This window comes from Gambusia affinis, linkage group LG01 (genome assembly GCF_019740435.1).
Source record: "Gambusia affinis linkage group LG01, SWU_Gaff_1.0, whole genome shotgun sequence".
Taxonomy (NCBI): domain Eukaryota; kingdom Metazoa; phylum Chordata; class Actinopteri; order Cyprinodontiformes; family Poeciliidae; genus Gambusia; species Gambusia affinis.
Window position 1 is genome coordinate 14,483,289 of NC_057868.1, and position 16,056 is coordinate 14,499,344.

General features: G+C 37.7%; 2 protein-coding genes across 2 annotated transcripts; one reads left to right on the forward strand and one right to left on the reverse strand.

The window, feature by feature from the left end:
• Positions 1 to 4,706: 4,706 nt before the first annotated feature.
• On the forward strand, positions 4,707 to 11,266 carry otud3 (OTU deubiquitinase 3; the record flags this gene model as incomplete). The annotated part of the gene is made up of 7 exons (XM_044131522.1): positions 4,707 to 4,750; positions 5,819 to 5,967; positions 7,127 to 7,239; positions 7,360 to 7,482; positions 7,617 to 7,749; positions 8,837 to 9,024; positions 10,417 to 11,266. Coding segments are annotated over 7 exons (915 nt in total), but the record flags the coding sequence as incomplete, so codon positions are not given.
• Positions 11,267 to 11,865: 599 nt separating this feature from the next.
• On the reverse strand, positions 11,866 to 15,877 carry bcas2 (BCAS2 pre-mRNA processing factor). Its single transcript, XM_044132708.1, has 7 exons — positions 15,645 to 15,877; positions 14,378 to 14,470; positions 13,101 to 13,171; positions 12,801 to 12,962; positions 12,672 to 12,722; positions 12,497 to 12,577; positions 11,866 to 12,399 (listed from the first exon to the last, which is right to left on the reverse strand). The coding sequence occupies exons 1-7, from the start codon at positions 15,735 to 15,737 to the stop codon at positions 12,273 to 12,275; spliced, it is 678 nt and encodes a 225-aa protein (XP_043988643.1). The 5' UTR covers positions 15,738 to 15,877; the 3' UTR covers positions 11,866 to 12,272.
• Between the last annotated feature and the right edge of the window lie 179 nt (positions 15,878 to 16,056).

A 16,056-nucleotide genomic window follows, 5' to 3' on the forward strand; every position in this document is an offset into this window, starting at 1 on the left:
TGGAACTGCAAGCTGTCTCTATAGGCCTTGTGCAGGGCCGGATTTAAGAGATTTTGGGGCCCCTCTGGGCTAGAGCCACTTTTGGTTCCCTATCCGCGTTTTTTATACATGCACAATATATATTCAGTAAGGTTTATAATAAAGAGATTGTGCTTTGGTGGAAGGATACTTCCCCTTTGCAATACAGACTACCTTCCCTAGTGAAAAAAAATACTTTAGTATATTTCAAACATTCATTTGCATATGTAGATTTCAAATATACAAAGTGTACTGCATATAAATATATATACAAAGTATACTAACAGCATGCTTGCACCAATTTTTACATAGGCTACTAACTTTAAACACACTTAAATACAACTGTACCAGAATAGATGTTTAAGAAATATATTAGATAAAATATACTTTAAGTGAACAAAATATGTATTTGCTCAAGTGTACTAATGAAACAATATGCTTTTAAACATATTTTATGTATATTTTAAAATATATGCTCAAAATTAATCTTTTAAAATTCACTTAAAGCTTAAATCAATAATAAACAATTAAATATACTGAAATTTCAGTATGTTTTAAATTATGTCTCAGTGTGTACCTTAGGCTATTTTAGGTGACTTAATAATCTTTTACTATTTTGTTAAAATTACAAAGAATAAAAAACAAAAAAAAATCTTATAGTGGAACTTGATGTAATATTGTTGAACAAAGTAAATAATGTGTTCATGCCTCAAAATATCAAACATTGACAGTTTAGTGACAGCGGTTCTAAAACAAAAGCAATACTTGTCCTGAACACTAAATGTAGCAGGTATCTTTAGTTCTACATCTCTCCGAATATGATTAGTTGTTTTCAGCTTTTTATCTAAAACACAGAAGCTATTTTTACCAAGTCCATTTCCTGATGTATTATGTAAGATCTATCGATTAGTTAACGGCATTAGCTCCAGTTCACAATCCAGACCAGATGGTGGTGATATTACATACTTTCAGCTTTTCTTTAAAAGCGTCATAAAAAGAATAGCATCACCGTGAAGTCGGGAAGATATTTCTCTTGTAAGAGATGCACTTCAAATTCGCCATTTTTGCTTGCATAATACAGAAATGCAAAAGTACTTAACAGTACTGTACAGTGCTCTATATTCGGTCGTGTTCACATTCTTGACTGACAGTACTTGCGTTGATTGGTTTTTTCTACTAAGCACTGGGATCAAATTTCAACTGTATTATAATTTAAAATCCTTTAGACTGATAGGCTGACAGCAACTTCAAAGTTATTACATCTTGTGTACAACCCAAAAAATATTGAAGCAATTTTTTTCTTTTCTAAAAAAATAAAGGAAGTTTGTAACTAACTTGGACTATAAGCCGCTACTTTTTTCCCACGGTTTGAATCATGCGGCTTTTCGGTGAGGCTTTTCTGTGGATTTTTCTTCAACCGCCAGGGGGCTCTCTAGCAGGAAGTGAGTCATTGGAAATTGGAAATCAAAGAAAGTGCTGACTTTCATTTTTAAAACAAGCACAAGCAGGAACGACGAAGAAATTTCTTCAAACTCAAACCCCCTCATTATAGAAACAACACGAAGAAGTTCATATGACGCAGCTAAAGCTGCACGTCAGCTCTGCGTGAACAAATCCATGGAGCCGCAGCGCTGCGTCCTTAATAGCAGATTTATTAAGAACACTTCCTCTGCTGTGTCCTTGTGGGAAACCGAGAGAGGCGGACATACTTGTAGCCTGGTGAGGCTTTTATATGTACGCTTCCAGTTTTTTGGAATTTTTATGTTTGTTTGTTTTGTTTTTTTAAATGTAGGTGGGGCTTATAGTAAGATGCGCTCTATAATCCGGAAAATACTGTAATACTTGCTTCTGGACTATCATTTTAAATAAGATTCACTAATGGTGGCAAGCTACTAGATACACCCAGCACCCACAGGGTGTCTGACAGCAGACAAGGTAGGTGACGTGTTTTGGACACAACAACAAAGAAGGATGGAGCGGGGTTAGGGTTAAACCAGCAACCTGCCAATTGCAGGGCAAACTCCTACCACCGTCGCCCCTCGTTGCCCCCCTAAAAAACATTGAGGTTTTCTGACTTGTGAAAGGTGCTATATAAATAAAATGTACTTACTTTTCTTCCTTATTGTTTGTCATTTACATAAAATATAAATGAAATGCATAAACATTTATGGTTGCAACAAAAAAAAAGTGCGAAGAAAATGTCAATATCAGTAATTTGTCAGGCAATGTAAGTTCAACTAAAGTAGAATATCAGTACTTATCTATGCACACATGAACAAAACACATCCTATGGTGGATATGTCTGCATTCAGATAAAATTCTGTCTTTCAGTCACCCTTGGCTGACTGTTCCTCTCTGGTGAGAGTGCTGCACATGCACAAATGTAACCTTCAGGCCAGTGTACATCTGCCAAGACAAAGCCAACAACTCACTAGACTTAATCCAAACCTGCACAGCTGGTTGGGATAAATGCACAAAGGGAATATATAACAAAGAGAAGTACATTCCTTTGTATTTTTGGTTTGATCAATAGTTTGTCAGATAATCGCTGTGAATAAATTGTCCTCACTCTGTGGTGCAGTTTCCACCCCCACGTCATGTTCACCAACTGTGTGGTGTCATCACATAGAGTTGAGTGACTGGATCCACAGAAGGTCGATGTTATTCAGAGGAAAGATTTCTTACAGAACTGACACAGAGACTCTTACTTTGTATTGAGCCACAGTTGTTTGTTACGGACGGACAGACAGACAAATAGATCTGATATTTTTTATGACTGTTTCGACATTGTGGAGCGGTTTTAATTCGTCTTTGGCCCCTTATGGCTTCCGTACGTACTGACGTACCTACAACTACGTAAGCGGAACTTTGGTTGTAAACAAATACGTAGACGGGAAATGTTTTTGTCTGAACCAAAACATGCATAAATATAGAGAAAACGCATAATTTTCCGCACATGTCAGGTAAGAGTCTTTGAGTTAAGATATTTTGCGACTCTGTAGACGGAGTGTTGAAAGCGGGTAGATAAAATTGGATGTACTAGATCGGTTATTTTCTCTATTTAGCTTCGGCTAGTTGTCATTTTAGCTAACAGTAAAAATTAAGTTCCAGTTAACCATTTGACAACAGCTAACACCCGAGTTCCTTGAGTAGTCAGTGCGTTTTACATATTAATTTGAATTCTGCCGAGCAGTTTTATGCATATAAAAATTAAGTAACCGACCTGTTACTTTAGGTTTTATTTATTAATAAAAAACTAACGTAATAGGCCTTTGCCTAAAAAAGGAAAGAAACCACGCAGGCAACAAATTTAAAGCCATATTAACTGAGAAAGTATACCATAAAACACCGCTTCTTTCACCATCTAATTATACGATATCGATTTTTAAAATGTAGCTTGCAACACTTATGAACAGAACAAGGAAACTATACAGAGACAGAATGCTAACGTATTACTGAACATTTTATTTTAAAAGTGAATTTATATTTTGGCTTCTGTTTAGATGCCATTTAGTTCTTATTGTGTCTCATTTGGAACAATCTTACGACAAAGGTCTGGATGGAAGCACTTTCGTTTTTCTCAAATTTCTTAAAAATTCCTACGTTAGGTTAACAATTCTGACATTAAACAAAAGAGGTAATTTAGTTGGACTGACAAAAACAACTGCGTGTTATTAGTATAACTATCTTATTTTAAAAAGCAACAAGTTTTATTTTTTAATGAACACTACAGTTACATGATTAATTAAATGAGTCCCTTTAAGAACAGTATCAGATTGGAATTATTTCATTTTTCTGATTTACAAAGGAAAAGGAAACGCTTACATTACATAAAACATATATTTTGATATAAGAAAAATTCATACTATGATTATTTTATTTAGTTTAAAATGTGTTGGTGTCCTAAATAAACCGTTTTCAAACTTGTTTTACAACTTATTTATCAGTTTCAATCTATATGGGATTTGAATAAGTTGCACTTTATATTACGGGTGTTAGTTCTGGATTTTGCTTGTGTCTATGTTCGAAAATTACTATACATACATATTTTAGAAAACATTATTATAACTTTAATAATTCATGCCTTAGTTGCAGTAGAAATATTTGTTGAGTTTCTGTTGTTTGTTTATTTATTTTTTTATCCATATTAATTAGCTCAAGTTTAAGCAGTTTTTCATAAATACTATGTTACTAACATAATGTCATACCAGCTGGCGCTTATTAAAAATAATTTCTACATATTTTATTTTGCACTTCAGACTGAATACATCTTGTCAACACTATTATTTGTTTTTCTTTCAGTAGAAAGAGAAAGAACAATAGGAAAATCGTAATAGTTAAGTGGAAAATCTTTGATAAAAGCTTACATACTATTTTTACACCTCCACATTGTATTATTTCAATTGAAATATATAATATCTATTCTTGCTTTGTAGCAACATGCATCTATCTTCACTTATCAGTTTCATTACCCTACCTGTCTTTCTGTGTTTTTAGGTTGCACAAGACTGGAATTATTTAATGAAGTGCCATCTAGTTGCCAAAACAAAACATTATTTGGTGCTCCGGGCACAAAGAAACGATTAAAGCAAGCATGTCTCGGAAACAGACAGTGAAAGAAACAATAAAGAACTTGCAAGAGGATGAAACCGCGCGCCATTGCATAGAAAAACAGAGTAAGAAGTTCATCAGCTGGCAGGCAGCTAAAGCTGAGAGAAGTCCCAGGAGACGGGTAAGAGATGTGGAACTGTGTATATTTGTCATGTGTGTTGATCTTGGTGGGTTTGATCTAGGGCTGAAACAATTAATCATAATTAACCAATTATTGAAATAATTGTCAACTAATTTAGTAATGGATTAATCCTTAACTGAAGTATACAGACTCATAACAGCCCATTTGCTGAAAGAACATACCTAACTACTCAGAGCAGTAATTTGACTAAAATTATATATATAGATATATATATGTATATATATATATATATATATATATATATATATATATATATATATATATATATATATATATATATAGATATATATATGTATATATATGGCATAGTTTTAGCTTTATTATTTTATAATTCTATAAAATAATAAAACTCTTGATAAGCACTTTTTTTGTTTCCCAATCAATAATTGATTAATCCAAAAAATAATCAGCAGAATGGGCTGAACATTTCACATGTTGATGCTATAAGTATTTCTGGATGAATTGAGTTATTTGTGTATTTTTTTCCATGTATTTCTAATATTCTATAAAATAAGCTTAAGTGGTGAAATGAAAAATCTGCAAAAAATGTTTGATCTGATGAATCGATTGTCAGAATAACTAATAATATAATCTATTACTAAAATGTTTTCCAGTTGCATCCTTTAAGTTATGATTTCCATATTAATAAATGTCCTGAGACCCTTCAGTGGTTATGTTAATACTAGACTATTAACAGTTATAGTTTAGTCTTTATAATAATAATTCTAGGACAAAATATCATCTTTTACTTTGTCTTTTTTTTTAGTTTGTCCTGATGAAAATCATTTCTCTCAACTCTTCCAAAATAGCTTACCTTCCCCTTATCTAATTGTAAAGATAAAACTGCTTTTTCTTCTTTAACTAAAGAATAATCTTTCTGATCATTACACACCGGGCTTCAGTTTGTTGAGGGAGGACCTTTTAACTCGTCCCTATTGGACAGGCTGGAACAATAGCTTCTTTAACTCAGACAGAGCTCTTTTTTTTCTTCCATAAAGCAAGTAATGAGGTACATCAATCATTATGTATGACCTCTGTCTCCTGCAGGAACTGCCTGTTCAGAGCGCTCGGTGACCAGTTAGAGGGGCATTCGCGGGGTCATCTGCGGCTTCGCCAGGAGACCGTCCAGTACATGATGTCCCATCGACAAGACTTCGAGCCTTTCGTTGAAGATGATGTTCCTTTTCCGCAGCACTGTAAGAAAGAAGCCGTAGGAAACACTAATTTTCATTTTTATATAGATATATATATTTCTTGAATTGAATAATGTTATACCAACCGTTGATTATTATGGGATTGTTTAATTTATAGTTGATGTTGAAGCAGTGACTCCTGGAAGTTTTTGTCTGCAGGTTGGAAGTGACGAAGTGTTTTTTTCAGAGTTGTCATTTCCTTTTAGGTTTCATGCAAAAATGCATACATTTCAATTCAGGATTTGGAAAGTGGTAGATATTTGCATCAGATCCTTGAAAGTGCTTCAAAATCAAACTGCACAGTTTTGTCATAAAGTGCAATCTAATGCAGCCTAAAGCCTAAACTTGAAAAACTTTATTTATTGTTGAAACCCGGTCACACACTTAATAAAAAGACATACACCTTTTTTTCTCACTGTCTGAAGTTAAATCAGACCAAACCTCTCTTGTTTTAGGTGAGTTAGAATTCCCCAAAGTATTTCTATCTCCTAAACGCTGGAATCTAAGACATTTTGTAGAGATTTTTGTGTAACTTTCTTCAAATTCATAAGTTTGTGTTTGAACGGGAAAGTCAGCTACCTTAAAATGATTTGCTTGCATTGTTTCAGTGTAATGAGTATTTAATATTCCTTATGACTCTTTTATGTTTTGCAGGCTACCTATTGAAATTAGGGGCTCCTTTTTTTGTTAAATTAGTGTTTTGTTCTGAGACGAGTCAGATGTGTAGTGTGTGTGTGTGTGTGAGAGAGAGACATTTCAGAGCATAACATTTTTATATTTTAGTTTGCCTTTTTTAATGTAGATTACAACCTCAGCACATCATTAAGTGAAATAAATGACCTATAATAGTGAATTAAAATGGTCTTCTCTTGTGAATTTGTATTGTTTTAATCTCCAAAGTGTGGAAAAGTTTGAAAACTTACATGGAAAATACTTGAAAAGTGCTTAATGGGAAAAGTGTGCAAACACTCATTACTATTATAAGAAAACTGTTTTCATTAACTTAATTTTTGTTTTATTAGCTAAATTTCTAGTCAAATGTAGATAATTCATCAATTCTATTTGAGAGGATATTTTACATAAAACAGTGATTTATATTATACAGTTGTGTTGTACCTTGTAAAATGTATGAAAACTAACTTATTCTTTCCTTTTCCTCCAGTGTCCAATCTCGCCCAGTCCGGTACCTTTGCTGGTAATGACGCAATCGTAGCTTTTGCTCGCAGTCAGCAAGTGAAAGTGGTCATTCATCAGCTAAACGCCCCACTTTGGGAGGTAGGGATCAAACCACAGGATGAGGCAATCAAGTGACCTCGCATGAGCTCATACTATTGTAACCATGGGACACCTACGCACCTGTATTTCACCAGTTCATTAGTTGTGTCGCCTTGGCAGATAAATGGTGTCGAGAAGCAAGCGTGTAGAGAGCTGCACATCGCCTACCGATATGGCGATCACTATGACAGCGTGCGGCGAGTTGGGGACAACTCTGAGAGTCCTGCACAGCTACGCATTGAGGTAGTTGTTTTATTCTATAAGGAGTTTCTTTATTCCACAGTAGTCTGTCAGGAAGGGGAAAAAAAAAACATGCATGTAACCAGATTACGCGTGTTCTAATGCTTTGCTAACGGAGATGCTTTCACGGTTTCCAGACCCTGCAGAATTCCCACAGCCAGCAGCGTGTGTTTGGAGAGGGTCAGAGGGAAACGCAAAAGAAACCCTTGTCGACAGCGTGTGAAGAGGAAAACGTGATCCTGAGCTCCATCAAGAACCGGGGAATCCAGGGTCAGTAGCTAAATAAAACTTTAGCTGCTCTTACATGCTGCTTGTTGTATGTTTGAGGTGTTGCCACCCGTCCTGTAAAATACGGAATCATCGCGTATTTGGTTGTTAAATGTTGCATCGCGTATTGAGCCGATACGGGACGCGACTTGTTCCGTATTTCTATAAAATGTCACACCTATCACACATAAGTGAACAAATAATGACGAAAGTAAAACACAGGAAATATTAAGGTCAGCTAAATTGTCATGGCTGGAGCTAAACAGGACCCCCCCAGGACGCCCTGGTCCGACGCTGCAGTCACGGCTGCCTAGAGACGGAAACTACGCTGCCACCGTGAGCTACTTTCAACCCGCGTCTTTTTGAAACGTCCTCTCCCCGATTCTCCACCACGTTCTTAGAAGCAATAGCTCTTAAAATACAGACATGAGTGGGAAGATGCACCTTCAAGGCTGAACAATGTCACTTGGTATATCAAATGATGAAATATTGCTGGGGTTTTTTATTCTTTAAGTGTAATACACTGAAAAAACACTGACTACCTTTGCCCCCATGTGGTCTAGAACCAGCGTCCAAAACTAACTCCGTATTTGTATAAATATTTTGGTAATGCTCTTTAAAATACAAGAATTTTCACATAACCTTATATTTTTGGCTATCTGATGACTTAAATCTAAAATATTAAATCTGGTGCAGTTACTCAGTACTTGAGAAGAAATTTTACCAAATATTTTTTACACTTTAACTAAAGCTCAAGTAATTTATTAAACCGTTCCTTCATATTTCTACTAAAGTAAAAACCTGTTGAATGTATACTACTCTGATTGGAGTACAATTTGGTGGGATTCTAACCCACCTCTATGTACGAACGATTGCTCTATGAATCACCTTTATTTTTTTTTTAAACAAAAAACATTCCCATAAAATAATGTCTACCACTGCAGCAGCCATCTCACCCCATGAGGGAAGGACGACACGGGCCTGGTGGGCGTTTCTTATTTTAATTTCTGAAATTTTACTTTCCACATACATACCGGATATGTATGTGGAAAGTAACGGATCATGGAGTTCTGCTTGCCCCCGTCTTCAGGTGATGAGGAGAACCTGCTGCAGCTTAGTGCAGCAACAATAAATGCTGAATGGCTCGCTGGGTCGTCGCTTGGCCAGCTGTGCCAGGGCAAATGCACATCGGGGTCCTGTTCAACCTGCAGAGCTGAAGCCACAGACTGCAGTGAGCATGACAAGCCAGGAGAGGGCAGCGACGTTCAAAAGCCCAAGGTATTAACATGGATGGGATGTACTGCTTTTTTCTTTTTTTTTCCCCAAATAAGAAAATAAGTAATTTTCTTTAAAAAGTGAAATAATACTTAAGATACATGATATAAAAAAAAGCTAGGGTATTTAATATGTTGTGAATATTGATGAGATTAAAATAAAATTGAAAATGCTGTGCAGATTTCATCCATCCATTTTCTAATCACCCTTGTCCCTATTGGGGTCGGGAGGGTTGCTGGTGTCAATCCCCAGCTAACGTTCCGGGCGAGGGGCGGGGTCACCCTGGACAGGTCGCCAGTCTGTCGCAGGCTGTGCAGATTTGTAAATGTAATATTTTTGCCATTGATACTTGTGTTGTGTGTTGACATAAGCAGGTTATAAAAGTGAAGCATGTTGTTTTTCAAAACCAATCTCGTACACATAGAATATCAGAGATGTTTTAGAGATATTTACAGTTTCCATGGTCCCTGGGTGCAACAGTTGTCAGTCATGATTCCACGCCGCCTGTCATCTGTGGCCCCGCCCCATACTAAAAGAGGACCAGTTTGAAACTGGAAAGAAAATCTGAAACTGGAAAGAAAAACCTCTAAAGTATTTTTTAACAATTCACATCTTTTTTTTTTTTTTTTTTTTTTTACGGTATGAACATTTGGGGCTGCACAGCGGCGCAGTTGGTAGAGCTGTTGCCTTGCAGCAAGAAGGTCCTGGGTTCGATTCCCGGTCCGGGGTCTTTCTGCATGGAGTTTGCATGTTCTCCCTGTGCATGGTGGGTTCTCTCCGGGTTCTCCGGCTTCCTCCCACAGTCCAAAAACATGACTGTCAGGTTAATTGGTTTCTCTAAATTCTCCCTAGGTGTGAGTGTGTGTGTGAATGGTTGTTTGTCTTGTATGTCTTTGTGTTGCCCTGTGACAGACTGGCGACCTGTCCAGGGTGAACCCCGCCTCTCGCCCGGGACGCAGCTGGAGATTGGCACCAGCAACCCTCCTGACCCCATTAGGGAAGAAGGGTGTAAGACAATGGATGGATGGATGGTATGAACATTTGTTTTCAGACTCATACAGTTTCAAAGTAATTTTTTTTTTCTTGTATATAAACTTTATGGTCCCAATTTAGCTCCATAGGTTTCCCACTAAGGCTTGTTGAATTCCTCAACAAATTCCACTGATCATTTTGCGAGCACGTTGCTGCATTCTGATGTTTGGTGTTTGCTGAATTATCCCAAGTTTTCAGAGTAAATAACTGCATTTATATGCATCATATGAATGCACATATGATGCAAAGCAAACAATAGTTTGCTATGTTCAAACTGACAATCTACTTACCCTAGTTTAGAATCGGCTTGGAAGCATACATGCTGATGGTTCTTTTATAATGTTTGTTTTCCATCCCATCTAGCTTTCAAACAAGCAAAGAAAAGAGCAACAGCGGCTGGAAAAGAAGAAGCGCCAAGAGGAGAGGCATCGGCAGAAGTTTCTTCAGAGTAAAGGAGGCCAGGACCAGAACCAGAACCTGCCAGACGCTGTGACTCTAGTACCGGCTCTCAACACTCTCAGTATATAAAACTGAGGCATGGTCCAATCTTCCACACTGCAGCTTTTTCTGCCAGTGGCTGTCTAGTTTTGCACATAGCTAAAATCAGACATCCTATCACGGAGAACGTTTGTTTCTGAGTTGTTCTTTTTTCTAAAAAAAATAATAATAAAAAAAAAAATATATAGAGAGAGTGTTTCTCTACAAACGCTTAAATGGTGCCTGCAAACCTGTGTGATTGAGACACGTGAAAGTTATTCAAAAGAACATTATGGAACGTGAGTATCAGTGTTTTCTGCTGGGTTTGGATTGAAGTTCAGTTCTCGTTCCTGTTTGTAGATCCTGCTCAGATCTGATCTACTTTCTACTCTGCCTCTCTCCTTTTCTTATGCTGGAAATCTGGCTTTCAGTGACAACCATGCAGATAATCCGCTTTAATTTATCTTAAACTGAGTTGACATTAATTTAGGTAATTCTGCTTTTAATCGAACTGGGGAGAGAGGTATTGTAATGTAAGAATGTGGCAATACTTGTTAATAAATGACAAATTTACTAATTCCAGTGTAAGTAGACATAATGCATATTTATCACAGAAGCGTGTATATTAACTAGTTTTTCAAATTCACTCAATGGTGTTATAATTGTCACCCACTGGGAAGTCTGCAATTGTTGGAAAATTCATTTGTGATTTCATAAAGAAACAGATTGTCACCAATTATTCTGAGTTGTGCAAAATGTACAAATGTGCATTTCCTCCTTCATTTTTGTACCTACCTGCTGACTCCATCTCCCTTGCTCTCTGCTAGGCTTCATCTGGTTCTCCACAGCAGAAATGTCTGTGAATGCTCAGGCTAGCTAGCATGGCCACCGGTGACAGTGGTTAAGGTTTTCTAGTTGTTTCTCTATTAGTTGCCCCTCCTACTGGCTCTGGTTGCGTATTCCTGCAGATGGCAACAGTAGCATTGGGAAGAGCTTGATTTTTTTCACAGATTCTCTCATACTGTCACAATATACGGACAGTTTTAACATATGTATATTAAAAACATTTGTATAAGTTACATACTACAGCATAAAATCACATAAGTGTTCTTGTTTATTTTAGAGTCTTAAGTTTTTACCATGTCTGGTTAGAAAACATCTATAAATCCAAACTTGTGCAGCAAATTCTTGTTTAGGTACTTCATTGGAGCTACACCATCATCCCATCTAAAATAAAAACATATCTGCTCTATTATTGAAAGTAGGCAGCATTGAGTGTAGATTAAAACTGCGAGTACGAAACTCTTGGACAATTGGAAAACTGTAGACGATGGCTCAAAGGGAACTATAGGAATTCATTTTATTGCAAAGATTTATTTTTAAAAAATGCATCAATTGACAATGATGTAAAACTACACTTAATTAAGTCTTCAACAGACTTACACTATGTACAGTTTCCACTAACACCTCTTGGCTGAAAGGCATCTATTCAAGTCCTGCGGTACAGCAAGAGAAAAAGCTGCCACCAGTGTATCAGAAACACGAAAATAAGCTTCTTTTAAAGCCAGAACACCTGCTGAGATTTGTTTCTCTCAGCGGGTGTCTGAAACTGCTCCACTGTTGTTTTTACCAATCCAAGTCACATCTGTGGTTCCATATCAACTTCTCTTTGCTCAGATTACTCCCAGTCTGAAACCAAAGGGAGTCCATCTTAGTCAGAACCCAATTAAGAGTCCAGTTCTCTAGAAGTCCTGTCTGATATTCTCCTTGTTCTCGTCCCCCTGCTGCTGTCGGAGCTGACCGACTTCGTTCTCCAACTGGACGATGGCCCGCTCGATTTCGTAGTTCTTACTGACCAGTGACACCCAGCTACAGATGGAAAAGTACATATGTTAAGACACAGAAGAGTACCGTGAGGTCTCATCTTCACACCGTCACAAACATGCAAGCATTCTCATTGACATACTTGGACTCTAGCTCGCGCAATTTGGCTCCAGCTCCCAACTGGTCGTTCTTACGCTGCCAGTTCAAATCTTGAATTTGCTTCCTGTAGAAGTTAAGGACATTATCTGTGAATTTTTTTTGTTTTTTTTTTAAAAAGGACTTTGGGCAATCAAATGTCACCATCCTGCTGCCTTTACCTGAACTTGTGAAGCTCCTTCTGAGCCATCTCAATCATGAAGGCCAAGTTGCTGAGGAAGGAGGATGAGAACAGTCAGCCATTTTCAAACAGTAAACGGTCTTTGAAGAAAAAGGCTGATGCCTCTTACCCGTTGTAGACTTTCCATGCGTTGGTTCCGTACTGCGACATGAGCTCCAGGTTCTCGATGCGGACTGCCTGGTGCTCCAGCTGGGCCATAGAGTTGTTCACACACTCCTGCCACGCTGTTATGTCGTTCTTCTGTCCTGACGTGGGCGCCGGGAGCTCATATCTCCACAAAGAGTGACAACAAAAGTTTAAGTCCGCGCTAAAAAATGTGTGCACTTAAACTGTACATTTCTGTATTGGTGGATTACCATAGAACCCCCCCCCCTCAAAAAACAGCATTTCTGCAATGACCAGGTTTTACCTCTTCATACTCAAGAGCTCCATGGGCTGCCGAGCTGCTAACCGTTCAAATTCGTTCCTCATAATTTCTGTCTGATGACCAAAAAGATAAGAAAGAAACATTCAAATGCTGTTAATTTTCTGCCACTGCTTAAACTAATAAAATCAACCAGAGGTTGTCTAATGCAGTGGTCTCCAACCTTTTTATTACCGCGGACGGGTCAAGACCTAGCAATTTTGCTGCGGCCCGGGATGGGAGGGAGGAGAAACCGTCAGATAAGGTTTCTGCATTTGGTGTTCCCGCTGAAGACTTTTTTTTTTTCCCCAGATTTTCCCTTTACAACAATCCTACAACGTCCTGCAGTGTGTGGTGTGTTGAATATGCCCAATCTGTGGGGTTTTCACACCTGTGGGGTTTTCACACCAGTGGGGTTTTCCCTGACTGGGAGCGAGAACGCAGCCTGTTGAATGTGACAGGTAGCCAATCAGAAAGCGCGGTGATGTAAGAACGGAGGGGAATCCTAAACAGTCTTTTATCAAACGCCTTTTCTTTTTGTTACATCGGTTATCACTAAAAATGAGTCCACAAACTATCACGACTGCTTCTACATTGTCATCTGTGTTTGGTTATTCTAAATTCACGTATGGTATGTTGGGGATTTTACTGGTTTTTCTTCTGGAATTGGGATGTTCGTGAGTGGAATCGTGTGGCTGGACACATGAACCGATTGAACCTGTTGAATCAGTTCTGTGGTCACAGAGGTTTAGAAAATTGGCCGACAATCCTTAAATCATGTGAACCAAATCTAAAACTCACAAGCTCTACTCCTCTCATCTCATCTCCACCACTGCCCTAACGCTTTCTGACTCTGGTCGCTATGGTAACGTTTATATATCCCTCCAAAATAAGATAGAGATGCGCCACAAAAAAACGAATATTTTACTTTCATGAAAATTTTAACTCTCGATAACGACTAATGGGGAATGTGGGAATAACCTACCGGGATAAATCCATTCTCCTGTCTCTTCTCTGGGCCTTTTCCCCTTCACAAAGAAACTTTCCAAAGACATCTGATCTGTTTGTTACTCATTTTCCTGCTTGTGGGCTCAATGTTGCCACGCAAGAACCGAGAGAATCCGGTTAAAGGATTTTCACAATGAAAAATCCTCCAGACGCAAATAATACATAAAACGGAAATATTTAATTATTTCTTGTGCGGCCCGGTACCAATTGGTCCACAGACCGGTACCGGTCCGCGGCCCGAGGGTTGGGCACCACTGGTCTAATGCATTCCTCACCTCAAAAGCTGAGAAGTCAGGCGTAGGCAGGTAGCTCAGGTAGTTCTTCGTAGGCCGGTATCTTCTTGTCTCTTCCTCAACCAGCGCTGCAGCCTAAAGGAATGAACAGGATTAATGTCTGACAGATTTCCAAGCATTTCAGTGTTTTCAAAGAAAATCAAAGTGCGTCGATCAGGTGATGCACGCTGTACTCTGACTCAGCTGGCCAAACTCGCTTAGAAACATTTCTCTGTTTCTAAACACACCATGTTTGAAGGCAAAATGTTTATTTGCTGCCCAATGTACACCCAGCCATTAAAAGGTGTCATGATGAAGGAATGATCAGTGTTATTCTCTTTACTTTTCAGTGATCAAAATGTTTCACCTGTATCAGAGGTGTTGACACATGAAACTGTAGTTTTTTTAAACAATATTTCATACATATTAAGATAAATGAACAAGAATTATTTAAATTAGGAGTGGACAACTTGGTTCAAAGTATTTTAGTGGTGAACTATGAACATGAATCTATTTATTTTAGCCTGACTGGACTGAGTTAAAGAGAACTTATGCTTCCTTTTAAACAAGTCAGGATGGGTTTATGCACTATACAAAACATGGTCACTGCATCTCATTCTGAGATCATCATTCTTAGCTAATCTCAGAATGATTATCTGATGATTTCAGATTGTTTATGCACAAAATCATTATCAGATAATGAGATTTCAACTGCTCATTTCTGCCTATTTTGAACTCTGTTTGGAATGAGTTGTGTTAGGACTCTGTCCCCCTTTTATGCAAATAAGCTTTAGTTTTCGGACTGTTTATAAAACCAATAGAGACCCAAATGAAAGTACAAAATCATGCAAAAAATGTATTTTGTATCTCTAATTCCCCTCTAGGAATTACTTCTTTAGGTGGGTGAAGTGGCATAACAATGATTATTGTTGATATCCAAGAACTGACTCCTTCCCATTTTATAAATGGGAAGCTATTACTACTCAACATAAATATTAAGTCATTAGAATATGAACGTCTACATTTACAAGCAATATTTTTAAACTCTAGTTACAATATATTCCTTTGCTCTGCGAGGACAAGACACCACAGAGTATAACAAGGCCACATTTTATTAGTTTCCAAGTATATTTACTAAGCTTGTGTCGCTACAGACAATTTAAACAAATTGCAGAACTGCTAAAGGCTACAACGAGGTGTTCTGCTTCTTCATATCCATGTAGCATAGCCAGCTAACACATTTCTGTTAGCACGTAATGTTTTTACTCACCGCTTCTCTGACACCTGGAGCATCGTAACCCTGGTCAAAGTACGGCAAAGCGTCCACAAAAACTTCACCTGCTACTGAAGCCGTTCCGGCCATTTTCAATTTGTTTAATTATCGTTTTATTTGAAGGTCCACTTCTTTCAAATGCTAAACGGACTAGGTAATTCCAACTATAAGCTTTTCCGGAAGAGAATGTTTACATCCTGTTGTATAAGTTGTAGTTACTGCCGCCTATTGGATTGGAGGATGACTGCACAAACTACTTTTTTTGCAGTAGCAATGAAGATGCAATCCCACTGCGAAAAATCACCAAAAACTGAATTCTCATGAAAGACCATCTTCGTCAGATAGTATTACCCTTCTGTGTTCTAGTTAATTATCTTTCTTCCACATGTTAAGCATTTTGGGCTTAACA